The sequence below is a fragment of the Pteropus medius genome, unplaced genomic scaffold (genome assembly GCF_902729225.1).
Source record: "Pteropus medius unplaced genomic scaffold, Ma_sr-lr_union100, whole genome shotgun sequence".
In the NCBI taxonomy this organism is placed as follows: Eukaryota; Metazoa; Chordata; class Mammalia; order Chiroptera; family Pteropodidae; genus Pteropus; species Pteropus medius.
In genome coordinates, this window is record NW_024348533.1 from 2131417 (window position 1) to 2158204 (window position 26788).

At 36.9% G+C, this 26788-nt stretch overlaps 2 protein-coding genes across 4 annotated transcripts in view; both read right to left on the bottom strand.

Annotated features, from left to right (window-relative positions):
• Positions 1–951: 951 nt before the first annotated feature.
• On the bottom strand, positions 952–15899 carry MINAR2 (membrane integral NOTCH2 associated receptor 2). 3 transcript variants are annotated; one of them, XM_039880008.1, is made up of 5 exons: positions 14927–15899; positions 12808–12921; positions 9489–9539; positions 4595–4822; positions 952–1202 (listed from the first exon to the last, which is right to left on the bottom strand). In XM_039880008.1, exons 2-5 carry the CDS (start codon positions 12901–12903, stop codon positions 1023–1025), a joined length of 555 nt encoding a protein of 184 aa, XP_039735942.1. In that variant the 5' UTR covers positions 12904–12921; positions 14927–15899; the 3' UTR covers positions 952–1022. The 3 variants fall into 3 exon arrangements, with proteins under 3 accessions (XP_039735942.1, XP_039735940.1, XP_039735941.1); XM_039880006.1 differs by lacking the exon at positions 14927–15899 and having other exon boundaries at positions 12808–13169; XM_039880007.1 differs by lacking the exons at positions 9489–9539; positions 14927–15899 and having other exon boundaries at positions 12808–13169.
• A 3141-nt stretch (positions 15900–19040) lies between these two features.
• ADAMTS19 (ADAM metallopeptidase with thrombospondin type 1 motif 19) overlaps positions 19041–26788 on the bottom strand; it is a 214067-nt gene continuing 206319 nt past the window's right edge. The window contains exons 22-23 of the mRNA XM_039880005.1: positions 22205–22382; positions 19041–20299 (exon numbers count right to left, since the gene is read on the bottom strand). Of these exons, the coding sequence (XP_039735939.1) occupies positions 20148–20299; positions 22205–22382 (330 nt within the window). The 3' untranslated portion in view covers positions 19041–20147. The remainder of the gene's footprint in view (positions 20300–22204; positions 22383–26788) is intronic.

A 26788-nucleotide genomic window follows, 5' to 3' on the forward strand; every position in this document is an offset into this window, starting at 1 on the left:
TCCTCAGGTATTCTCAGGCAATGTAAGGCAACCCTGGGGTGCCAGTAAGCTAGCACAGAGCGGTAGTAACAACGGCCATGAACTATGCAACTATTTACTAGGAGCCGCTTATCTATGTCTCTTATTTAGTTCTTAGGCAGGCCCTACTGGGAGGTGATATTCTCCCTTCCTGGGAGAAAATACTTTTACCAGCATCCAAGACTTAGCAAAGGCACAGTTAGTATCAAACCCCATTTTCTCAGTAGAATTCCTTCTGCTTTTTTTTCCAAGGCCTTCCTCCCAGGCCATGGCTGGTGATACTTACCGACTGCCACCAGGGGTCACACTAGCCAATTTGGATCAATTAGTAAGCGCAGCTGGATCTAAAGGTAATTAATTATATAACTATGGCCTGTCCAAGTTTAGTTCTACTAAACTTGCAACTTGAAACTGAGGCATTATAAAGGATTACTGGGAAAATAACAATACTTTTGAAGAGAGCTCCCCTCCTCCCCCCTTTTTTTCTGGCTTAAACAGGAATAAAGGAAGATAAAAGAGCATGAATCCGCCCCAATAGGCAGCACGACGAGAAGCTTTTATCCTCTGTGTCTGGCAGTTGGCCAAAAAAATGATCCACTCAGCTTTCCTAGTGAGGACAGGAGGGTGGGTGGCAAGGTAACAGTGTTTTAAAAACAGTGTGAATATAGTTTGAGCCTTAAGACAAAACTGTTGACAATAGTTGGTGCTGTTTTGTTCTCTATCAAATTGTTTACTCTTGATTGTACACAGTAACTTTTCTGTGGTTTTGATCCACAGAATTTCTTCTTCCCAAATGTCAAAGCTCAGGCTGGAATTCTTACACAGTTTTCAGAGAACAAAGTAGAGAAAGCGAGCAGATCTCAAGCAACATTTTCTACAAGACAATTACATTTTAACATGTACAATCGACAATATAGTCACACTGCATGAACGTGTTTTTCTGCAAATGTTTATTGGGAAAGATTTTTAAGAAAGTTCAAGTGGCTATATCTGTGGCAGTTTCTTTAGATGAAAAAGGTGCTAATAGTCACTATGGAAACCAAGATGCAGGCAACAAGGAGCAAAATCAGACCTATACGACGGTATTTCGAATGCTTCTCTTGTTCCTCTTCCTTTTTCAGTAAGGTATCAAAACCTGGCGTGTACATGTCTCCCAACCAAAACCGTAGGTCATTGGGATTTTCCTAAAAAGAAATTACATGGAGAATAGGATCAGTCAGTGATCAATCAATGTCACGGACTAACCAAGACTGCAAAAGAAGATTCTGCCAGAAGTACTGAAGGTCCATATTCATAATCACCATGACCTGGGTGAGGTATAAGTGTCCTGGTTCAAATACGAGAGAGCTAGGCTTCCCTGAATGGCACAAACATGCAGGTATAGCCTCTTGGCTGACTAGGATTCCTTGCAGCCCAATCAGCAAGTCTGTGTGAGAATTCATGAGGAGGCCTGCATGATTTATTGACAATATTGCTCACCTTGGAGGGTCAGAAACACCAGAGTGTTTCTGCCACGTTTTTGTCTCTTACATCTCATAAATAGAGTGTGTCAATCAAGTTAGTGAGTTGAAATAAAATTTAAATTCCTTACTTTAGATGAGCCTTAGAAGTTTGATTTTTTTCAGCATGGTAAGGAGAAACATATCTGGTGAGTTTTTCAGTAAATCCAGAAGCTGACTTCTATGGAGGAGGTTAGTGAGTAAAAGTCAAGGGTCCCTTCCATGCTTCTCAGCTGCTGGTTCCCCTTGTGGAGGGTGACAGCATGTCCAGTGTGCAGAGACTTTGGCACTGTCTGATCTCCTGAAAAAAGGACCCTATGTACCCCTTCCTACATCAGCCCCTGTTCCCTCCCACGCCTCTACTTCTTCCACTGGCCTCATCTTCCTTGCAGCCCTGCAGAACTGTCTTCAACTGCCTATGTTCAATAAATTACCTGCAAGCTACTGTTCGTACATATAAAAAATGTTTTCTTATACTATCTCCTGCTATGTTTTAGTGCTAAAGATTCAGTGTCCACGCTTGGCATCTAATAAACATACAACAAATTTACAGTGAATGCGGAATCTCTCCTTTCACAAACTCACTTCAGGCATCGTTATTTCTCATCTGGATTATTACAACAGCTTACAGCTGTTCTGCCCACCCTGCTCTTAACTCTCTAGCCTCAGTGAAGTCAGCCAGTTTCCATGGCCAGCCTCAGGGGACACTGAACTAGCTTCAGACTTACCAATGCACAGCTGAGACAGCCATGTACATGCCTGTAGGGAGCTGGGTGGATTCTGGTCACAACAATATAATTCTTCCATCACATTGTACTAATTTCAATGTCTTCCTTTTTAGAAAAGCTAAAATACTAGAGTAAAAATTGGATGACCTGCGCAGAGGGAGAGATGATTTAAAAATCCTTGACTACTTTACTCTCAACCTTCACTTTGTGTCACCAGAGGCCTGCATGTTGCCTGCAAGTTTAATTCTGTAATAGAGACCGCCTTCTCATCCACCCTGCTCAGAGCCTGCTTGGTAACTAAATAGGGAGCTTCTTTTCTGCTTTCTTGTTTATAAACTCTTAGCAATTTCAAAAAATGAGAGCAGTTGAAAGAACTTTGAACTTTTACAGCCCATTAAGTGGTGAAAAGTTTTCAGAAGATAAGTTAGGGGCTCCACCCGCTAATTATGAGCTATAGATAGGGATGGCGACGAAAGAAGTTGAATTAATGAGGTATAGGAAGAAATTATCATGAAAACACACATCTGACTTCCAGAACATCCTTCAAGAGAAGTTGGTACTGAAGAATAGCATCGTGAGGTCTGTCAATAGGCCTGTGACCCAAGGGACCACTGCTTTGGGGTGAATGAACTGCATGCAGAGGATGAGGGGAGAGAGCACACCTGGTTTCAGTGAAGCAATATATCCAATATGGTCACGTTTGATCTTCCTAAGCATAATTCATGGAATTATCCAACAGCAAAACATTATTCCTCTTTGCCAATAATGTTCAATAGCCTTAGCCTTACATACGAACATTTTCTTTTAGTGTACTTTTTCACTTTATTTTGCCCACTATTCTATGACTTCAACTGTAGCTCTGACAAAAGCCGACTGTTTATTATTCTGACAAACTCTCTCACTTCCTCATATTTATAGCTTTTCTCTTGATCCTCCTGAGAGAAGAATCTCCCCACTTGTACAAACCATCTCTGTCTTTCAGAATTCTACACATTCTTCAAGCCCAGCATGAGCTAACTTTTTTTTTTTAAATAATCCAATGTGATCTTGTCCTTCTCTGAATCCGCACATCACTCTCTACCGCCATTGCCATCACCGTGCTCTTCCTACAGCTTGTCACTTCCTGTCTTGTTCTATAGCTTTCATTTGCTACTTTGCTCAGTTAGATGAACTTTTTGAGGACAGGGACAGTAACAGTCATCTTTATAGTCCCCTTGTAAACAAAGAGGAAGGAAGGGGCTCTAGGATATAGTCAAGAAATGTTTGTGAAATAAATCAAAACATTTTGCCCGCTTTGTAGAAGGCAACTTCTTAGAGGTCCTGAGCTTCAGACTCCTGATCAAAAAAAAAAAACATGGTTATTGTTGCTATGGGGGAGCGTCTGGTATGGAAACTTTTCTGGAAAAGAGGCTGCATTAAGGAAATACATTAAATATGCTAGTAGGTTAAGAACCTTCAAAGACACTGGACAAGTTATTTCAAGTAGTGCAAAAAATTTGAGATTTTTAAAAGTGTAAGATTTTAAGGGGACATAATGCTGTCCTCTACAAAAGAAAAATAGCTTGAGGTGCTTAAGGTAGGGGGCTAAGAAGAGATACACATTGTTTAATGAAGGGTACTTGGAATGCCAGGGCTTCCTGGCTCTAGGGCAGCAGAGACTGAGCAGGAATCCAGGGCACTCAGAAAACAGAGGGCCACTCTCCCTGCTTTTCAGGTATTTCTAGATCTTCTATGTGATGGGTGACACCAGGAGGAAAAAAAGAAAAAAAACTTAAGTCGGGTTTAAGCTGGGTGAATGAGTTCATTGCATACTTTTCCTGTGTTGAAATGCTTTTGTTTTGTTTTGTTACTGAGACACAGGAAAGAGTCCAAAATGTAAATCTGCAATCTTAAATCATTGAGTGGGCTTGAAATAAAATGATCTTTGATGAGAACTGCCTTGCACAGTGCTGAAGACAACATTTAATAAATATTGTTGAATAAATGTAGATTAAGGGATTCCTAAGTATTCATGAACATAAATGATCACAAACTAGGGGAAAACATACATAACCTGGCAAATTAATTTTCAGAAAAAGGTTTACCTTCCTGGTAAACCTTTCTTCTGTGCCATCATTTTTTCTTCTGTACACTGCACTGATGGCAGTAATTGCTGAAATTGTAAAACTCAAAACGAATTAAAAAATACAAATAATGATGGGGAATAATAAAGGGAAACCACAGGACAAAATGACCTGAAACCTGGAGATGTGGCACCTGGGGAAGAGTAACCTCAATATCCATGTCTTTCAGGATTATTTAACTGATCTCCCTCATCAATTGAAGGAGCTGGTTCTTTGCCTCGAGTACCTTCAGATGCCCAGAAAGGTTTGTGTGCAGGGAGCGCCTGTCATATTCCTCGATGGTCCACGAAGGATTCTTCTTTCTTTCTTCCATAGCTTCCTTCAAACTTATGTCACCATATAGTGGGTTATTCCTCAGAACTGACGACAGGGGCGGTGGGGGGCTCTCTGCAGAGATGGTGCCCTCTGCACTGGACCCCCTCATTCGTTGAGCAGTCAAATTCTTTTTTTCTCTCTGTTAGGAGGCAGAGACAGGGCTCCTCTTACTAAGGGGTCACTGATGGCAGAGAACATCATGTGAAATAACCGTGCCTGAAAATTTGTTGATTCTGCCTAGAAACCCATGAGATCAGGACAATGAATGAGGAAAGGAATCTAGAATCCAGTTCGACCTAGAATCCTATCATTAATCGAATTCTTTCTTTCCTGTGATCTTGTTCAGCTTCAGTAATCATGCATTAAAACGCTATTTTATAACTACAAAGAAAGAATACTGTTTTATTAATTCAAAAGTCAAAGTCTGAACAAAGCCATTTTTACCAGCTCACTTGCACTGAAATTTAATGATGTTTTACTTCTTTCTCTTTGCGCATTCCATGACTGATAAGAATAACATTTAACATTGCTGTATGAATCCAGTGAAGTCAAGATTAAAAGGCATTTTATAGACAGGCCTCTTGGGACTCTTATTTCAGATAGCTTGGAGAACTGTATTAACTTAGCATCCTACTCCTATATATGCCTACAGATCGGCTGGCTGTTAGATGGCTCTCAGATTTTTAAAAACTTTTTATTGAAGCATAATATACATGTAGAAACGTGCGCATATCAGAAATGTATAGCTCAATAAATTTTCATAAACCAAATCAACCTAAGATTCTACCAAGAAACGGACTATCACCAGCACACCTCATGCTCCCTTCCGGTCACTATCCCCTCCCCCCCAAGGATGACCAGGTCCCCCAATTTAACAGCATAGTCCTGTTTGGACTCATTTTGTATTTTATGCAAATGGGATTATATTATGTGTGCTTTTCAGTGTCTAGTTTGACCTCAGATTTTTTACTTCACTTTTTTTTTCTATGACTACAAAACTATCATGAAAGTAGAAAATTTTTATATTAAAATTTGTTCACTGGCCAATAAAATTGAGAAGAAACAAAAGCTTATAGAGTAGTGCCTCATTTATCATGGGGTATCAATTCCACATAAGTTAATTTTAAAAAACCTTAGGTTTAATCCTTAAAAACTGGTGACAAATTTCATTAATTTATAGCAATTTTCCAATAAATGTGTTTCAAATATTTCAGCCTTCCTAAATGGAGAAAGTTAGTATTCCTCTAAGTCATATTTATGATCATTAATACATTGATTCCCTCAGCATCTATTGGGGTATGTATGTAGGTCACATTAAATATGCATTTATATAAGCTAAGTTGTAGATTAATATTACATATAGTTTCCTTCTGAAATGGCTGGTAGTCTCAATCATCTATATAAAACCATTCACATTCTCTTTGGCCTTAGGTTTCCCTGATTTTCTTATTCCATACATTTTTTACATAATTGGAAATCAACTTGGAGATCTTCCCTGATTTTAGGTTATTGGTCTGCTCAATATCAATTTATATTCTATAATACTGAAGCTTACAATAAAATAAATTGTCTTGACTTAGCATTTTTCTTTAAGATGGATGACCTCATAAAAATGTTTCTGAATTGAGGAAAAACAATTTGATATGAAATTTAGATCGTTTCAGATTAGCATAACTCTGACTCAAGTCTTTTTCTTTAAGGCTAGACATCTTTGATCATCTTGGAAGAGGGATAATTCTTCTGACATTGATAAATTAGCTTTGTCAGGTTTTTTGCCTGCTACACTATTCCTTGAGCTTCTTAAATAAGGAAGATCTATAAATAAAAAATGGTTTCGGGGGTCAAGAAAAAATAATGTACTATATAACAATGTAGAAGGACCTTGAAAAACTAATATACAAATGATAGCAAAATAATCAGAGCTACATTCTAAAAAGAACATTCAAGCCCTTAATTCTAAATCCCATTCTTGAAAATCAGAGGTTTCTCCTAAAACACTTATTTTTGCATTGCAGGACAATTTCATGCCTGAAAGACATGTGAATAGAAAATTAATAGAATAACTTTATTAAGAATTTGATGGCTGGATAAAAATACTAATTATGGTTGAAATTCATTTTTATTTTGATAAATATCTTCAAGTAACTTGAGGAAAAAAGCATATATTTGATTCCAATCCTCGTCTACATTTTAGATATTATATTTAGCAAAAGAAACTCAACAGTAATTCCATTATTTTAGTTATATGGACTCTAAGATAATTTTTATTTTAAATATTTATATAAGGAAAGTAATACTTTAAAGGTTACCTAGACTTTTTGGCATTAACCATTACTTAACCCATTTATTCTTTATATGCTTTAATTATTACTTATACCATTTATATATAAGGAAATTATCATTTAATAAAAAGAGTGAAATAGAAGACATATTCAGACAAACAAAAACTGAGAGTTCACATTTAATAAACTAGTAAAGAAAGAATCTCTAAAAAAATGTAGTTCAGGCAGAAGAAAATTGATACTGGAAGAAAAGATTAAGATGCAAAAAAAAAAGAAAAAAAAAAGAATGCCGAGCAAGAAAAAAAAAAACAATAAATATGTGTATAAATCTAAGCAAGCATTAATTTCATGGTAAAATAAAAATAATAATCACTAATTTGTGAATTTTAAAATAAGAGACAACTAAAACACTGAACAGTAATAATTTAACAAATACTTTTTGATGAGGACACTTTAAGAAATAATTTCATAGAGAGGATATATTACTAAAAAGTAGAGGAATTATTGGTTAATTGGAAGAGGGATAATTCTTCCAATTATTGCTTAGTTGCAAATATTCCACTTACTGCTTAATTCAGTAGAACAGTAGGAAAAAAATAAGAGAACATTGAAAACAAGACAAGAAAAATGAAACAAAATATATGGGGGGAGGAAACCTCAGGAAAATAGAAAAATTTTAGAAATACTCACATTAAATGTAAATAGACTAAATCCTCTTTTTACATGACAGAGATTAAACATTAAATTCAATTATATAATGTTTATAAAAGAAATGCCTAAAATTAAAGGACTCAGAAAGAATGAATAAATGAATGTAAAAAAATATAACAGGCAAATATAAACAAATGAAGTCTGGGTGTTGTAGAGACTGGTTAAATGTTTACCAGTTTTTTCTCTTCTTGAGTACATAGGGTAACTGTCTTTCCTAGTCTGTCTCAAATTTAAACTGGGACTTGCTCTTTTCTAATTGATACATGGACAAAAGTAACAGAGATCACTTACAAATGTGACCTTTGAGATCTCCCATAATATTTTTGGCTTCCTTTCCTTCTGCTGTGTCACTGTAACAAGAGTTCCAAGATGGAAGAGATACAAGAATAAAGAACAGGAAGCCCTGGTTACTGCTTGGAAAAGAGCTGGCTCAAAACACATCTGCCATTCCTCAGACTTTTCATAAGCAAGAATTTTTTTCTTTATAGTTATTGATATTCTGTGGGGTATTTGTTATCATAGTTTAGCCTAGCCTTTCCTCTCTAAAGCAGGAAGCAGTATATTGAAATTCTATAAATGTGTGGCATTGGCTAAGCAGCACTCAAGAAGTGGAAAGGGATAATGTGACATTATCCCTTTCGGAATGAAGCGGAATGATGGCTATTCACATCATACAATGAAACATATTTGGTTTAAGTATTATCTGTGGCCTTTAGAATCTAATCACCTGTTGCTCTAGGAGAAATATTTGTAAATTATCAGAGCATTTGTGTACATATAATGATATTACAAGAAGCAGAGCATTGGAGTAATATAAGAAAGAGGTGAGATTAGAGAAAGAACTGGACCATGTGCAAAAAGAAAAAAAAGAATAAAGACAGTCTAGAAACGTGGTGCCTTCTATCGCTGAAAATCTATTTATAGACCCCAAATACTAAGATACAGATTTTTTTTTTTTTTAAAGCATCGAGCCAACAAATTCTATTGAAATTTCTCAGCTAAATGAAGTAACTCAGGGTAAAGATCATATGAAGTGTGTGGGTTCACAACTATTATTCCTGACAGCTTTCAGGTGATTGTCATTGAGTCAACAGATAAGGCAGAAGGCAGAAAAGCAAGGCATGAAAGCATACTTAAGAGTTATGCATTCAAAGAACTTTAGATATGCTTATTGACATAGAGAATTGACTTCAAGTATATAGATAAGATTACATTAATACATAGCTTACTAATTTTTGCAAGATATGTATTACCAAAGGAACTTAACACTCAAAAGCTATCGATTGTTTGAAATTAAAAAACAAAACTACAACCACCCCAGGCCTCCAAATATCCATGAGTAAGCTTTGAAGCCTACACTTCCTTGAAGGACAGCCCACTTCTGACATGGCAAAAGACTACGATGAACAGAGTGATGTTTCCCAGAGGGTGGAACCAGGGACTCCAGAGGACAGTGCAACAGAAGGTCTCCGAAAAAGCAGAATCGTGGTCTAATCAAGCTTCTCCACCTTCCAAGAAGGAGCCCACAACACACTATTCCCAGGGGGATCTCAGAATTACTTTGGAATAGCGACTGCTGTGTCTTTCATTTTTCCCATTCAGAAAGGAAGAATTATATACATAATAATAATGTGTGCATGTGTATACATTAAACAGAATGATAGCCTGTGTCAGAGTGGAGAAGCCTGGCTGGGTATTCACCGAATCCATATCTTTTTCATGGGCATACAACATTCAAGTGAGTAAAGGTGATTAGGAAATAAACCCATTAAAGGACCTCGTCTAGAAGTCAAGGAAAGAACAGCCTCTTACCCTTGGCCTTTCGCTCCGGCTCACAGGTTTAGTATGGAATGTTCCTGGGTTCTGAAACAGATGTGATAGCAGCCAGGAAAAGATATAACAAAGAGATTAGTCAGAAAAGATTCTGAAGTCTAACTGCTAACCAGAAAAAAAAAAAAAAAAAAAAGGCCCACCACGATATCTGAAAAACATTTTATCAGTTAAATAAAATTTTAAAAATCAGCTTTTTCCTTTCATTACCTCATTTTATAAAGGGATTGGCAGAAATATTTGGCATACAATTCCAAGGGCCTTCATCAGGTACATGCCCCAAATAGTTTTAACAACCAGAAACATTAGATTGTGGAGAAAGGTGGCTCAGCGCTGAGATGAAATTTACTGTGAAGCTTCTTTATTTCTCTAGTGAAAGAATCTAAGGAGGAGTATAAATTTAGTGGAATCAAGAAATATTTGCTCTTACTCTCTCTCTGCAAATATGGGTGACCTGTGTGTGTGTGCACAGAAGGAAGCTGACAGCGCCCAGGGCAGGAGGCACAGCTGAGGACAGCAGTGCCTACTTTTCTCTATGTGCCATATTGCTTTAGTGCATGTAAAAATGGCATAGAGAATTTCCTCTGAAAGTAAGCTGTGAATTTTGAAATAGCTTAAATATAAATCATGGCTATAAATATGATCTGTATATTTAAGAAATCAACTTCATCTTTGGGATCTAGGGGATTTTTGTTTTAACTACTGAGTTAGCGCCAATTTTGAAGGCCATGTTTATAGGTTAAGTCCTTTGACATACTATGAGGTAGTCTGAGTCTCAAACACCATGCATCTGAGTGATGTGGGACCAAAGGAGAAGTTAACACAACTCTGAAGTCTGTGTGGATTTCAAGTGAATATAAAAGCTACTGTTTGAATTAGCCACATAGCTTGACAGAGGTACTGAGTACATCCTCCAACACCACCATGTACACACACACACCCTTCCATCTACAGTATAAATTTAAAAATGCAAGTTATGATGTCTGCTGTTTTCCAAATTCTAATGAAAGGATAACTTCAACACATTTTGGAATATTGGCAAATGGTTAATAATAATACTACACAATTCTTGTACTTTTATAGGAAACTCCTTTTCTCAATTATTTTTACATCATTTTATTTGCTCTCACTTTTAAGGAAATATGTAAAATGAATATCATCTTAATTTTGCAACTGGAAATACTGAGGCATGGACTGAATAAGAGCCATAATAGATGATTCAAACTGTCTTACCCTGGATCTGACACAGAAACCAAGTTTCTGACCTCTTTATTCAATGTTCTTCCCATTTGCTTAATGTCTTCCAACAGAGCGAGGGATGCAAGTTAAGATTTATTTGACAGCTGCCATGTTATATATCCCAATAATACAGTACATACAGTGTATTCAGTGCCTTCTTCCAGGCATCATTATAACTACTTAAAACTTTCATATGTCCACTTCTTTTAGATTTATTTTTTATCCAATGAATACATCACTCATATTTCCAGATCCAGATGAGAGAAGAATTACTTATTGACACATTACAATCTGAAGTAGTGAATATAATTATTGTTACTCATAAAATATGCCACACTTACCCAACTATCTGATTTTGTAATTGATCTAGTCCCCCTTCCATGTGTCATTTCAATAGTAAATTGGTCTTTATTCAGTCATTTAATGTCTCTTTTTAGGGTAAAAGGATAATGAAGTCAAGTTTATCTGCAGTTTACGATTACCAATAACCTATTCAATGACATATGAAGCAGATTTTTACCTCCTTGGCTTTTTTCTCAAATAACTATTTCCACCCTTTAGAGCTTGTCAGAAAAAGATATCCTTTAAAAATTTGCATTTTATTCAGGTTTAGGAACAACATTCGACAGAGCTTGAAACTGTGAAGTTCCACATGAAGGAAATAGGTCAACTCTAGTACCAAACAAAAGATGTTAGATCAACGTGTTCCAGCCTCAAAGGCATTTATTGGATGTTTTCTTAGACTAAACTTCATAGCATAGGATGGCCAAGGTTTTCTGAACTGATTTTTGAATCATTTTATTCCACGATATAAACAGTAAAGATGAAAAGGGAAGAATTACATTGCACTAGTTTAAAACTAAACAAAACACAAAAACAGCCACCGAAAAGGTACATATGGATGGGCAGAAGGGTTTTGAGGGTTACACATGGGAAAGATGCAAAATTTTCAAAAAGTCAGTTGTCATAATAGGCTGCCTTACCATGGAGATAAATTAAAACCCTTATAGGTGGAGGAGACACTTACATAATCATTTGAGTGTACTTGATTTTGAATGACCTCATGATAAAGGTCCCGAGGAGCCCACAAAATGCACCACAAAGGAGTCACTTTACACAAAGACTCATGAGTAGCAACTGTTTCTTAAAAGAAAAATTTCTGTTCAGGGAATTTGAACCACTCCAAAGAATTTAATGACTTGCAGGGGCTTGTAGGTCAGTCACATCTGTTCTGAAATGAAATGCTTCTTCCTGTTTCTAAATGCACTAACCCTTAACCCCATTAGCCCTCACATCTTAAAACAAAGATTATTCCTGTTTCATGAGCAATGCAACAGTCGGGGCCTTTATGTGTATTCCAGCACATGGAACTCATCACAGTTTTATTCTTCTCTTCTGGTCAGCAAAAAGAGGGAAGATGCAAAAGAAGAAATAAAGCAAGAAATAAAGTCTGCATTTGGGTCTGAAGGTTGGATTGGAATGTCCTGTCCACATGGACATGTGTGGAAAATACGAGAATCTAAAATAATAACCAGCACCTTTCCAAGGTGGAGAGTTTCCTCTGTATTCTTTCCCTCCACCATTAAGTTTCCATTTTTCTGCTGAGTCTTCTCTGTAAGAAATGAAAGGGAGCCAGTCTAAATGAGCTGAGCCCCTGACTAACCTTCTGATGCTTCGGGCTTAGAATACACCAAAAGCTAAAAGAAGGTTTCACCCTGGACCCTTATTAGCCAATGTAACAATTGGTTTGGAAAATTCTAAAGGAAAGGAGTAAAATGAGGCCTAGGCAAACTCGAAAATGAGGATGCGCTGAGAAGCTAGTGCTTGGAGGGAAATACACGGGGCGGGGGGCGGCGAGGAGAATTCACATATCTTATAGTGTGATCAGAGAAAGTCTCCTTATGTTAAGGAAGAGCGAAAGACCCTTTCTCTAGGGCAAGAGTGAGCAGCTCCCTTGTTCTATGTGGTTCCCTGTAGCCTTCCTTTTGTGCAAATGATGAAACGGCAGATAGCGAGGAAAACAGGGGCCCCCGCCCCATTTTTACGTGCTCCCAGGTCTCACCTGTGAATAGACGACGTTTTGCCAGCATTGTGCCGCAGGGTAGCTGCCACCCGGAAACCGTGCCAGGCTGGCCTGAAGAAGGGCCGAGCTCCTCATTAAGGACTTCACATCAAGCTGCAGGAATTTGTCAGGATGGTTGTTATTTGGCAAAACAGAGAGATCCATGTCTCCCTTTGTCTACAGTGGGCAACAAAGGCAAGTGAGGCTGCCCCATCAGACTCGTCCATTATTCATGAGCCCGAGGATGCTCCAACTGGCATGAGACCAGATCCCTCTGCTGTACTCAGATGCCACTCTCGAAATGACACATCAACACAAAGGAACAAAGCAGCTCCCCCACCTTCTCTTTACACCACACACACACACACACACACACACACACACACACACACACACACACACACACATTTAGGGTGCTTGAATGCAAAAATGGGGCTACACTTTAGGAAAGAGGAACTATTCTTTGGATAAAAGCTGCCAGAATTTCAGTGTCACCATCCCTAATTTGGAGCACATGAAATAGTCACCTATAGAAAGACTTTTTTTCTCTCTGAACACTACTGAGCACACACAGCTGACTTGGCCTTGCCTGCGCAGCCTCACATGTGATATGCAGGATTTTGTTTCCTCTCCTGTTTTGACTCCCAGAGTCTCAGGCTCATGTGAAACCTGACTCCGCTTAGGTTGTCAGCTTCGTTCTGAGGAGGGAAATGTCAAGAATTTGCTTTCTAGTTTGCTATAGTAATTTAGTGTCCCGACCTACTGCCTTGACCCATTCACTATCCGAGGTCCCTTTGATTCTCTTCCTAGCTGTATAAAGCCCTCCGATGTGTTTTGTTGTTCATACAGGACATTTGGAACCAAAAAGGAACATGGCTGCTGGGATGGGTGACGTGCTGTCCTAAGTGAACCCATCTGCTGTTCGGGGAGCTGAGGCGAAAGTGAGGCTCTGGACGGTGTATCAAGGCAGGAAGTGACGATGACTTTAATGGAGATAAGCTCTCTCATTTGAAGCCATTATGCCTTAGGCAACCCATACTTCTCACTGGGATAGTCTGGATTTTCATCCAGAGAAGGAGGCAAAGCTACATCCCACTTGTGAGAAGGCAAAGGATAGACACATCAGCAGTTTCTAACTGACCTAAGTTGTTTGTTATGTTTGCACCTCTGTAAACCCATCTGACTCAGCAGGAAGGCTTCTCTTCCAGGGGTAATGAGGTTACATGTGGAATGTATCAGCACCAGATTTCAGAACAGTGCCATACAGCTTACAAGAATTGCAGCCAGGATGTTCTTGAATCAAGCAAGACACTGGAGAGTACTTATCTTCTTTATAGCAATAAGCATGAGGGTGTTAAAAAAAATTGTCTGATTGACTTTAAAACTGGATTAAAGAATCAACATTTTCTATAAGGATTTTTTGGATCCACACTCTATCACTGTCTTACGATATTTGAAGTACATTTGGGTGGTTTTATTAACACATTTGCTGGAGAAAGTAAGAGGTACTTTATAATGACAGTTAATAACAAAACAGTTAAATCACAAGTATTTCAAGAATCAAGTGTATTATGTGCATGTGCATTTGCTTGGTATTTTCTGGATTTTTCTGGCTGCTGCCAGAAAACATCTAATGAACAAATATTTCTCAGGCTGTTTGCTTTTCCTAAAAGATTCTTTGGGGAATAACAAACATCTTCAAGAAGAACCTTACTTCTCTTTGGCTCTTTTCTATTGGCAAGTGAAGACACAGAACTTAGATCCAAATATATTGATTAGGCCAGGCCTTTTCCCTAGCCAAAGTATGAAGTAGGTGAAATGACCCTTCAGTTTTCCTTAGGAGTCCTTCCTTTAGATTCCTCCGCCATGCTCTAGATGCCCAGAGGATTGTATTTTGTCTCTTTTCATTTACAAGTCAAATTTAGCCTCAGACTCATCTTCTCCCACCATCCTCTGTCTAATCCTTACTCCCAAACCATCAATTCTCATTCCTCACGACTATCTTTGTAGGTAGCCAACATAACTGACAATCAGGGAAATCAAGCTTTCTCCTCCCTCCCCTGCGTCGGGCCATACACCACCCCAACCCGCCCTCCATCCACCCTCACCAAACTTGTACCTCTGCTTATGCCGGTCTTTCTGCTGGAAGACGTTTCTTCCCAACTCAGGCTGCTGACCGCCTCTTGGTCATCCTCATGGGCCACTGCTAGTACCTAGGATTTTTCATAAAACCTTCACATATTTTCCTTAGTACAAATGAATTTTCTCTCCTTTGAAATCTTAGATTGATTTGTTTATACTCTCATCGCACTGTCTTTCGTTTATGCATTTCATACTTTTCTGAGTCCCTGCACTAGATGATACGTTATAAAGAACGGCGCTGTGGGATGCTTCCTTCCCCACATGAGTCATCTCTATGGACCCACAGAAAGCTTTTTGCTCAATAACGACGGTTGTTGTCTCTTCCAGAGCCCTAAGAAGGGCCCTACTCTGGTCAGAAATTGATAATCCATTAAATTAGATTTTAAAAAGTGGCTTAGTGCTCTGTTTTCCAGTCAACTGTGCTCAATGAAAAAGGAATCGACTGCCAAATATGTTTGTAACGTACTCTATATCATCTTCTAGTATTTTCCAATGCATGGACTCACACCGAAGACTCTGAGAGTTCTGCTTTAACTCTAGCATTTTCCAAATTTACTAGATCACATAAAACCTATTTCATTGTTTCCCTTTTAACTCTTCAAATATTTACCTGAGAGTAATGAGATAAATATTGACTTAGGGTTTCTATTTCTTTCCTGTCATTAATCCGTCCTTCTATAGTGACAAAGGGTATCAGTAAATATAGATAAAGAGCTATATTGCAGGGACAATCAGGTGGAAATGTGGAAATCTAGAACTTCTTAATCCTTACTATTCAGGTAATCATTTGCTTTCTTTCTTTACAGCAATTTTTTAATAAAAGTATCATTTTCCCCTTGGATTTGGACTCAGAATTGTTTTTTGAACTATGAGAATTGTAAAAATAGAATTAAATATGGTTCACTAGGCAAAACTGACTAATGTTAATTAATTTTCCTTTCTCTTCTTTCTTCTCAGCCTGCCTCCCTTCCTTCCTTCCTTCCTTCCTCCTCCCTCCCCTTCCTTCCTTCCTTCCTTCCTTCCTTCCTTCCTTCCTTCCTTCCTTCCTTCCTCTCAGTCTATCTGTCTCTCTCTCACTTTCTCCATTTCTCTTCTTTCTTTTTCTTCCTCTAAATTGCACCAATAACCTACTAAAATATCTGAAAGTATTTCCAGCTAAAAAAATTTCACAATGTCCAGGTGAGCAGTTGGGATTCATCAAATTACTGAGAGAATTTCAAATTTAGTTGGATAGTTTTGATGACAAAGAAAGCTTGAGATGAAGATATAAATCCTGGTGCATCTATTATAAAAAATTTTCAAAATTGGTAAACAGGGGAAGCAATCAGGGTAACTAAGTGCACAGAATTTAAAGTCCTAGTGGATTTATTACATCCAAATAAATTGTGTGCTTGGGCAAGTTACTGAAACCTTCTGAGCCTCGGTTTGCTCAGCTATAATATGAAGATATTAACAGTATCTTACAAGGTTGCTGTGAGATTTAATAGGTATAGTGGTTGACTTTGATACAAAGCAAACTAAAAAAAATTAAAGTCATAGTAGCCATCTAAAGCTAAAAAGCAAACTATATTTCCCCGAATTCCCTTCTCTGTGTGATTCTGGATTGACTTGGCCAAAAGAGAACCCTGCATGAGATTTGAAAGGCAAAACGGAAGCAACATCCATTAATCTGAAAGCCTTCTTGCAGTCAGATGCAGTGACAGACAGAGGCATAGGTGCCTGGCAGGTTCCAGGTTGCCTTTGTTCTCTTGCGCTCCATGCCCATTTCTTCTTTCCAACTGTTGGTCCTGTTGACCAACAGCAAACTCAGATCCACTACCAGATGTGGACCTACAGAGGAGGAAGCTATACAGAAGCAACAGCATCCCATAGGCATCTTAACAAATTAAGCTTTCACAGTCATACTTGCCTGGAGGTGCCTGGTGGCTTAAATTGGTTGGTGACCCTCTCCGATCCTCCAACTCCCATTATGGACCTTCCCCAGCTCCTCCTCTAGTGTGTGAATTCAAATCTGTGATCCCACAAGACTCCAATGCTCTTCTGCTGATGGAACCATGACAATTGCTGGTACAAGAACAGAATTTTAAAACTGGAATCTGGAATTAGTTCTCTGATCTGACTAGACTTAAAAGGCATTACTGACTCTGTTTCCAGTAGTAAGTGGGACCATGGTCGTCCACGGCATACAGTCGCAAAATAGTTATTTAAATTCTCACCTATAGTAAGCAAGGCTCTGAGTTACCAAGTGCCTGCTGCATTAGGACTTTTTCATAGAAACAAAGAGAATCATGTCTATGAGGTTGATTCATTGCTTCTAAAAAGGCTGGGGAGCTTAGAGAAAGAGAATAAAGTCACAGCTCGAGGTCTAAGTTGGGAGCCAGAAAACTTGCATGACTATCTTAAAAATAAAACCTTTTTAACTCAACTGCTGATGTTCCACTATCTGTCATGTCCTCTAATTCTACATCCAGATTCGAGTCCCAGAAAATTCGAGAGGGCCAGGCAAAATGTGTGACTTGTGAGGTGGTATCATACATGCCAAAGGAATTACAAGATTTCACTAATTCATATTTACTAAAACCCAAAGCATATGTTTCTTCAGAGTGTTATATTAGGGTGGAAGGAATACAATGTCAAATTACCCTAAGGAAATTACTAAGCAGAGATTCTGGATTAATTGTGTTAGTTCTTGTGGCTCAGAGTAATTCTAACAATTTATCTGAAAACCAGGTGCAATGGTGGCCTATACTGAGTAAAGTTTGGAGAGATTGGCTTTAAACGATAGATGGGCTCACCCACCTGTTATACATCCTCAAAGAGTGTCTAGAGGGCATTCCCTTTACCAAGGCTTTGAAAAATACATTGGTGAAGATAGCGTTGGAGTCCTTAAAGAACTCTGTAGTAGCTATCCTCTGAACACCATGAATAACATTGGGAAACGCTGCCATAGAACTGAGCTTCTTAAATTTAACAAGAACATAAAATTCTTTAAGGGCAGGAACCAAATGGCTGCATTTCATTGCCAGAGGCCAGGTGAGCATGGTTCCCATAAGGGGCAGTAGAGTCAAAGGGATAAAGGAAATGGTTTGACCTGCAAAGATTTTTAGTTTGGGCTAATTGATCCTGGAGTCCTAGAACTGAAATAGATGGGCATTCTAGAAAGTCTTACTTCATTGGTATAAGCGTTAAATCTCTAGACTTAGTGGAGAGAAGTCTGATTTGACTCTCCACGGCAGGGAATTACATTTCTTGATCAAGTTCCAAATGAGAGCCGGTTCACAGATCCAGAGCTCCTTGAATGAAGGAGAGGTTACATCTCGTTGAGGAAGGTTCCTGCTACCCTGTCCAAAATTCAGATTGTTAATCTATACTCTAGTCTTTCCTGATGGGAACTGCATCTTGGGGAAAAAGAAATAATCAGACTTTTTGATGATTACTAGATTGCCAGCTCTAAACTAATTCCTGGTGACCCTACATTGCCATTGTGGTCCCATAGTCAGAACAAGAGCTTATGAAAGTCAGACAGTTTAATCAGGCTTTGGCTTAAATCTGTCTCACAGTAGACCCAAGAGCCCCTGGAACTACACCACTGCCATTTTCCTAATTCTGGAAGGTAAACTTGAAATAGATATTCTCAGGAGACTCTGGGTAGTGAACACACAATAGAGGATACAGATGTCATATTATAAAGTTGTACACCCGAAATTTATATAATGTTATTAACCAGCGTTATCCCAATAAATTAATTTTTTTTAAAAAAACCCTAGAAACTGGCAAAACCCCCTCTTCTCCTTGTTGGTTCCATAATCTGCAGAATGAGGGCTTTTACAGCAGTCATGCCAGTGGAAGACATGAAGAAGGCCAGATGATACCTGCACGTTCAGTGGATTGTATGACAGGTGAGGGACCCCAACTTAAGGAATCCGAAACTCATATAATGGGAAATGAGCATGTCTGCCCCTCTGCTCCCAAGAGAGACACTAACTTTATCTTCCAAGGCTGTTCACTATACAAACATCCCTTAGAAGGTATTCCAGAACAAAAGCAGACAGTGTGGAAATATGAAACCTATGAAGAATTGCCTCCCAACAGGAAATTTCACATATTTTATTGAAAAATCTAAGAAATCATGTGAATCATGTACAATATTTTCTCACAAGAAAAATTTAAGCTGGTTTTTTAACGTTTCACAGAATTGCAAAACTTTTTAATTTTTAAAAAGAAAAAACACAATGAAACTACCACAGTATTATCAGCTTTTTGTTTTTCCTCGTTTCTAGGGAAAAGGCTGAAAAATATTTAGTAAATTTTCTCATGATTCGCGAGGCTAAGAACTATACTCTTTTAAAATCTGCTAAAAAGATACAAGGAAATGGATGGATCGATGCTTTCTTTGTTCAAACTATTTTTTAAAAAGCTAAAATCTAATGACAACATGTTAAAATAATACACATTTTTGTAGGATGTTACCATTTCTATAACGGTTTCTCTACACTATATCAACAGTGCAATGGTGATTCAGTGTAAGTCATTACAGTGTTTCATTGTTACAATACTTGTGTTCAAGCACATTTTCATGAACGTGATCAAAGTCTCTATTTTGACTTTTTTCCTTTCCATTATTAAAATAAGATTATAATTACAGTAGAATTTTTTCCTATGGATGTCTCTAAATCTGAACCAAATTCATAATACATTCTCTAAAAACCTGTTCAGTACCACGAGGTTTGTTACGTTTACACATCTCCTGCAGATTACAGAAAATGGGCTAGTTCTGCATCAGGACATCAAAACACAAAAGTGATTTCTCTCCACAGACAGCTAAACTATTACGCTAAATCAGTATACATTCTGTATAACTCAATAGTATTGGTGGGGAGAGAGTAGCACCTTAGAGAGAGCCCTAACTTAAAAATTTTTTTAAAGCCTAATGTTCTTAGTTTTTTTTTCCTTTTTCTTTTTATTCTGGTAACTGGATCCAACTTATTCATATAAAATTACTTATGAAGCCATATAGTATAAATCAAAATGTTTGTATTACCAAAACAAACACCATATTGGAGGTTTGGTAGGCCTCAAAATAAATTAATTTGATTAAATTATATGTAATCTGATAATATTTGGTCTGAAAAACATGCTAGTGTGTGTGTTTATAAATAATGTAACAAAGAGCTATGAGCCAGCCAGCCTGCTAGGGGTCAACTCTTCTGCTGCAGCTTTTGGGCATAGAAGTCCCTGCACGTCTCACAGCAGCGCTGGTACCACCGCATGTCCTGACATAGGTTCTTCTCACGTATCACTCGGCAGTACACAGGCCATTGATCTCCCAGGCACTTGAAAGTCAGAGCAGCTGTGGAGCAGAACAAAGAGAACTCAACACCTGTAGAGACCCCCGTGTCATGAGCAGAGGCAAGGAGCAACCGCGTAAGTGGGGGATTTCGTTCACTCGCTTTGACTGGTTTATATTACCTTCTGGAAGTTAAGAGACAGAGATTCACACACAGAGACTCAAATATACAAACGTGTATACACCCTATAATAAAGGAGTAAAGTGAATGAATAACGTTCTCACTTCTGAGCTGTTTTTAGACTTCTTAAAGACAGATTTTCCAAAGTCACGGAGTTACTGCAAATGGCTTTTAAGGCTCAATTTATAGCTTTCATTTTAGCATCTTTTGGATTTTTAGTTGACAAGATTAAAAAGAAAAATAAATGTGCTCACTATATCTACCTTTATGGGAATAAAAATGAGTAAGTATTGTTATGGATGAAAGTGGAAAAAAATATGCTCATACATTTCAGATCCCTCATTACCTAGTTGGCAGATATGTCTAAGGGGGATATCAAGCATCATTAAAATAAAAGCTGATTATCGCAAGTGAGTGACATTTAAAGCAATATAGTGTTTGAAATGAGAACTTGATATAAAAACTTTGGCCATGTAAATTTGGCTTCAGGTTTTCTGAAGAAATAGCATGTTCTGGCATGTATAATAAAAGTCAGTCCTGCTATAATTCTTTCTTTTGCCACTATTCTAATATGATTCATTACTTTACTTTTAACAGTCTTAGATTTTTCCAACCACTGTGCTTCTGTGTTTCGGGGTACACCTTCAAGGAGTAATAAACAGAGAAAATGCAATTTTAATTAAATTCTTCTTTTACTCCATTATTTTCTGCCACGTGATACTTCAAGAAGGACTCCAAGTAATTGTTGGAGAAAGGGATTATGTTGTTTCTGAATACATGGATTCAGTGCATCTGCTCTAGGATTGCTTAACTTTTTGTCTTAACTAGTCTTAATTCTACTTGAACTGATTATTTCTTAGAAATGTTAATTATTTGGCTCGAAAAAGAATTTCTGTATTTCTATGAAGAACCAAACTTTTCCACGTGATTGAATCTGAAAAACAATCTATAACAATTTATGATTAAATTGTTCCCCTGGAGATTAAATGTACAAATTAAAACTGAAGGTGTTAAACGTAAATTAACCCAGTAACAGCCAGGTAGCAATGCTGTTTAAAGCCACTAATTTACACAGAAATAAAAGCTAATTCATTCATGAATATTTATTATGCTGGTGCAGACTATATTTACTTAGAATACATACTCTGCTCTTCCTGATGGATTAGACTGAATAACAGGAATTGAGAATATATATGAATACATTTTGTAACATAAAAAACTATGTAAATAGACATGTGACTGGTACTTATTTGTATTTAATATTATATCCTTAAATATGAAAAAAATGGTACCTCTTGTTTGGTGGTATATACCCATGCATCCATTTTTCTTGAAAGCCATATTTTACTCTATGTCTCTCCAAAGAATAATTTGTACCCAGGATCACAAGGAAGGCTATTAACAGTGCAGAGATCTAAAGGATATACTCCAACCTCACCTTTCCACTACACCTTACTTTAATTGACAGTTCTGCCACGGGACTGGTCAGAACCCAAAATATGGTTACAGCCTTCAACCCTTTATAAGATGACCTTGGGTGGTGTGGCTTTCATATGGCCAGAGCCTGACTCCAAGTAGACAGTTTCAGGAATCAAAATAGTTTAGTCTTTAGCATTTTTTACCCATCTGACCATTCAGACTAAAACACAGTCAAATAGAGGCAATTTAGTCGGAACCAAACTAATTAGTATACTATTATAACTAAATTTTAAAGTGATATGCAGAATAAAAGAAGCCATGAGTATTTCCATAGTTCTCAAAACCATCCCTTTTTATGGTCAACTTACCCAGCCTGGGAGACGTTATGGTATTTACGTTAATCTTCTCATTGCAGGGCTGAAGGTGGCATGGCCTGTATGCTGCAGGTTTTTCTGAGGAAAAACATTCATTTCCATGTCTTCCTGTGATCTTATGCATGCACTGGATAACACGGGACTGCATTCCTTTGCCACAGGTAATTGAGCACTAGGAGAGATACAAAATTTGTTAAAAGTCCTTTTTCTGTTTTGTTTTTGTTTTTATTTTTCTGGACTGCAAACCATCGTCTCCCTTAATTTCTTAAAATTGAATGTGAGACACAACATCCAGAGTTGACACAAAACATGCATTAGGAATGTTGGTATTCGTAACTCGGGCACAATGTTATCTGTGGCCTCTGGCTGACCTAAGGCAGAGCATTGGGCGATGAAGGACAGAGGCAAACAAAGATGGATAAAGAAAGCTGGAGAGTATGACTTGGAGTGAAAAAGAGTGAACGAAACCAGGAAGCTGGGCAGACAGTTTTTAAAGTTCTAACATCTAGTTTGCAACAAATACTTGACTCATTATTTTTTAATTTAGTCATTGATGCTCAAGAGTTAGCATTTGCCCAGCCATGGACCTGGATATCTGTTACAGTCTTTCAATCTACTCATCTGCTCCTTTTACTCTGGTCTTGAAATGTTTATCAACAATATCAACATGGCTTATCAGCCTGATGTGTTATTGAAATAACTGCTATTTCTTGGCAGATTACATGACATCCAATATTGTGATAATAAAAATATTTGATAATTTGGATTTTTCTAATAAAATATCCTTTTAATGGACTCTTTTTATTTTAGCTAAATGTAGTTTGTCTTCATTTGTAAGATATTTTGCAAAGATAAACATATTTAACGTACAATGGTCTTTCATTAGAAAAGCCTCTTGGGTCCACATGTGTCATTAGATTTAATTTGTTACACAAATAAGCTGGTACTTCTTCGGCTGAGAAAATACAATGACTTTATGGTATCACGATTACATGTGAGAGAGGGAATGTGCTTATTTCTGAAAATAATAACTTATTTACCGGTCATATTATTTTCTATATGGTTAGGATTTAGCCTTATTTGACTATTTTCCAAATTCTTTAGAACTATTTAAAGAGACAATCTCAGTGTATCCTAACTGAAAACTGGTGAATACTTTCTGATTGTTGCCTTTTAGACATACAGGCATAAAGGTTGTAACTTCCGCCCCCCACCTTGTGTTTTAACAAGTCATTATTATGATTGTACTCTTTGCTATCAGTTCTTCCTTTACTATTATCATGGGTCCCATTTCTTCTCATTTTCATTTGCGCAAGAAGCATTCTACACAGACCCTCATCCCCTCAAGCCTAGTCTACTACTGTAGTTTGTCCTTAGTCCATAATATTACTCCTTCTCAAATGCCTGGCCATTTTTCAAATCACAATCTCAAATCCACTGCCTCCACGAAGTGTTCCACAATTACCCCAATTACTTATGCATATTTACGGTTTAAAACTATATATCCACATATCTAAGGCTATCCCTCAGAATCACCTGGAGATATTTTTTAATTACAGAGTTTAAAGCCTAGAATTTCTAAGTCAATAAACTCAGGTGGGGTATGGAAATATGTATTTTTAAAAAAGATATCTAGATGAGTCTGCTACACAGCCTGAGTTTGGAAACTACTGGTCAATAGCATGTGTTCTGTATTTAACATAGACCAACTTGAATTATTTCTTATTTTTGATTAATATCTTTTAATGCATCTAGTCTGTCTCTTGAGGTAGATGGTAAATTTCTTGAAATTAGGCTCATTGTCATGTCACATGTAATAAAACTTACATGTCTAGTATGAAAATACCTTACTGAGAATAACGGAATTCTATGCGCGTGGCATTACATGACTCTAAAACATCATGCTTAGAAAAATATTTTTGGGAAAATTCAAAATAGTTGAACTTAAAACTTTTAAGGGGTTAAGTTAATATGGAAAAATATATTCCAGTATCTATTCCTAAAATTTCTGTAGATTTTGAAAGTAATCACAATATTTGAGAAACCAAAAGAATAACACAAGGTTTATAATAGATGAACTCATTCTGATGCAATAGTGAGGGTGCTTATCATGTATCAACAAAACCCAGGAATCTGTCACAGACTATGCCAGATACTTTTGATTAATCTTATATTAACTCCAAAGGATGTGAGCAAACCCAAGTAACACATCATTTTTCAGGACTATAAAAAATTGAGTAACTATAGACATACGATAACTCAGAATACATCCTTTTAGCAGATAATGGCTGAATAGTATCTTTCATGAAAATTTGAAAAACTTAAGAAAAAAAGTGAGTTGTATTCCTTATGCAAGTTAAATTTTGTAACTTGTACTTGGGAATAACCTGGAAATAAAAACAGTATTCAAGAAATAAAGTTCTAGAATTTGTTTAACTAAAACATTTCTGCCTTTGAAACTAGAACAATAAGCTTTATTATAAAACATGGAGTAAATAGCCTAATAGCCTTAGAATCTAATTTTCATTAGAACACTTTAATAATAAAAATATCAAGCTCTTGCCAGTAATTATTTTCTTTATAAGATATATTTTGGTAAAAATTTTATTACAAATGTGTGAAAAATGAACAGATGTTTGAAACGAAACACTTGGAGTCCCAAGGTATCTTCTGAACTAGTTCTTCCTTTATTATAGAAGATTCTACTGACTAATTGGATATTTTCTCAAATCGCATCACAATGATTAATAGACATTAAAAGAACAAGCCAAAATAATTCTGGCCTTAAAACGAGGAGACCTGGGCTCTAACAATTGTCCCTAGCAACTAATTTACCTAGGGCTTATTTTTCATTTTTGGTAAGCAAGACACTAGAGTAGATCGTAGCTACAACGTCAGGTCTAAATTACTATAAAGTAAAAATCCAAAATATCTTATTAAAAATTACTGTAGTCTGGTAATTTTTAAGTAGTGAAGCTATGTAACATAAAGACTCTAATTTCATTATCTAATTATTCACTGTACCACCCAACAATGGTATGACAGAAAATCAGAAGCCTCAAAATATAGTTTGCTTGAATGTCTCAGAATATTCAATCATTTATTGGTTTTTCAAATATTTATTGATCACTCATTATGTTCAGGATCCTGTGCAGAAAATAAAAATGGCAGAAATTATTAATACTACAAAGCTGGTATTTCATTCAATAAACTATTACAAAACACAATGATATAAAATAGCACTATAGACTTCCACTAAAGGCCAAAATGCTAAAATGTCAACATTGGTTTGCCAGCAATTGGTAAACAAACACAGAGTGTACCAGATAACTTGCCAATGATCCTTCTTTTACAAGGAAAATTTCCTGACTAGAGTATTTTAAAAAGAGAGACTTGAATTGTCTGACAAATATTCTGTTCTCCAAACCATTCATTATTGCCCTGAGGTCCTTTGAAACAAAGTACCCTATGAATCAGTTCCATGAACTAGAAGCCTTTAATTCTGAACTGCAAACACAATCTTGATGTCCCAGCTTTAGAAGAGTAAAAAGGAAACAGTAATCTTTGGAACAAACTTAAAAAGCTTAGAAAATTGCTCATATGATTTTGGAGTTCGAGACAGTGTTTTGACAGAGATAACAAGGCACAAGGAAAACTGATGTCGTTCATCCCTCTTTCCCACCAAAAAATGAGCCCCTAGAACTTTTCAAATGAAATTCATTTTAGTGACTTAGTGACATTCCTCATTTTAATCTACCTAAGGAAAGTATGACCTTTCCTGCACTTGGGTACACATGAGTTAATATTTTTAGATAACATTGCTGTACATTTCTCTTATAACGGAATAAATCCTCCCTTGACCTGGGACATTAATGACAATTTCTAAGGCTGTATTAAATTATGTCTATGCTGTAGCTTGCATGTCAAACACTAAGCATGATAAAGGAAACTTTCTCAATAATTTAAACAGTTTGAAATGATTACCGAAACTATTTTAAATGATTAGAGAAACAGTTTAGTAAATAAGAACCACGAATAAAAATAGTAGCAAATCAAAAAGAAAAAGACTTTATCCTGTCTTAAAATGAGATATCTTATAGAACCTTATAATCGTTTTCATTATCTAAAACTTCATTTTCCTTCTGTCATTCTTATGCCAGGTAATAAGAGCCAACTGACTCTATTTCACCTGAGAAAATTTCATCTAAATAAACTAACTGAGAGGGAAATATCTGGGGAAGTATAAGCAAAGTCTAAGCTGGTATACAATTGGCAATTTTATGGATCGGCCTAACTACAAACAAATGAGGAGGCAAAATGTAGGGAAAATAAAACACGCTCAAAAAATTCTTAATAAATTCTTAACTGTGGCATTATTACCAAACAAAGGGATGAAATGAATTCTGAATGGCTGTGAAGTCCATCTAACGGACAAGCTAAGGTGTGAAATCCTTTCTTCTATCACGAATGAGAGGTGAGTAGTGAGGCACTGTCCAAAAGGGAAACTGCAAGAAGAAATTGATCATGGAAATTTCATTCCTGACATACTATTATTTATGGCACTAATCGTGTTGCTAA

Coding starts and splice junctions, on each gene's coding strand:
- MINAR2 (XM_039880006.1), bottom strand. CDS start 12,972: ATGGATCTCTCTGTTTTGCCAAATAACAACCATCCTGACAAATTCCTG. Junction 9,540..12,807: donor AAAACGTCGTCTATTCACAG/GTGAGACCTGGG, acceptor CATCTGTTTCAG/AACCCAGGAACATTCCATAC. Junction 1,203..4,594: donor ACCTTTCTGGGCATCTGAAG/GTACTCGAGGCA, acceptor ATTTCTTTTTAG/GAAAATCCCAATGACCTACG.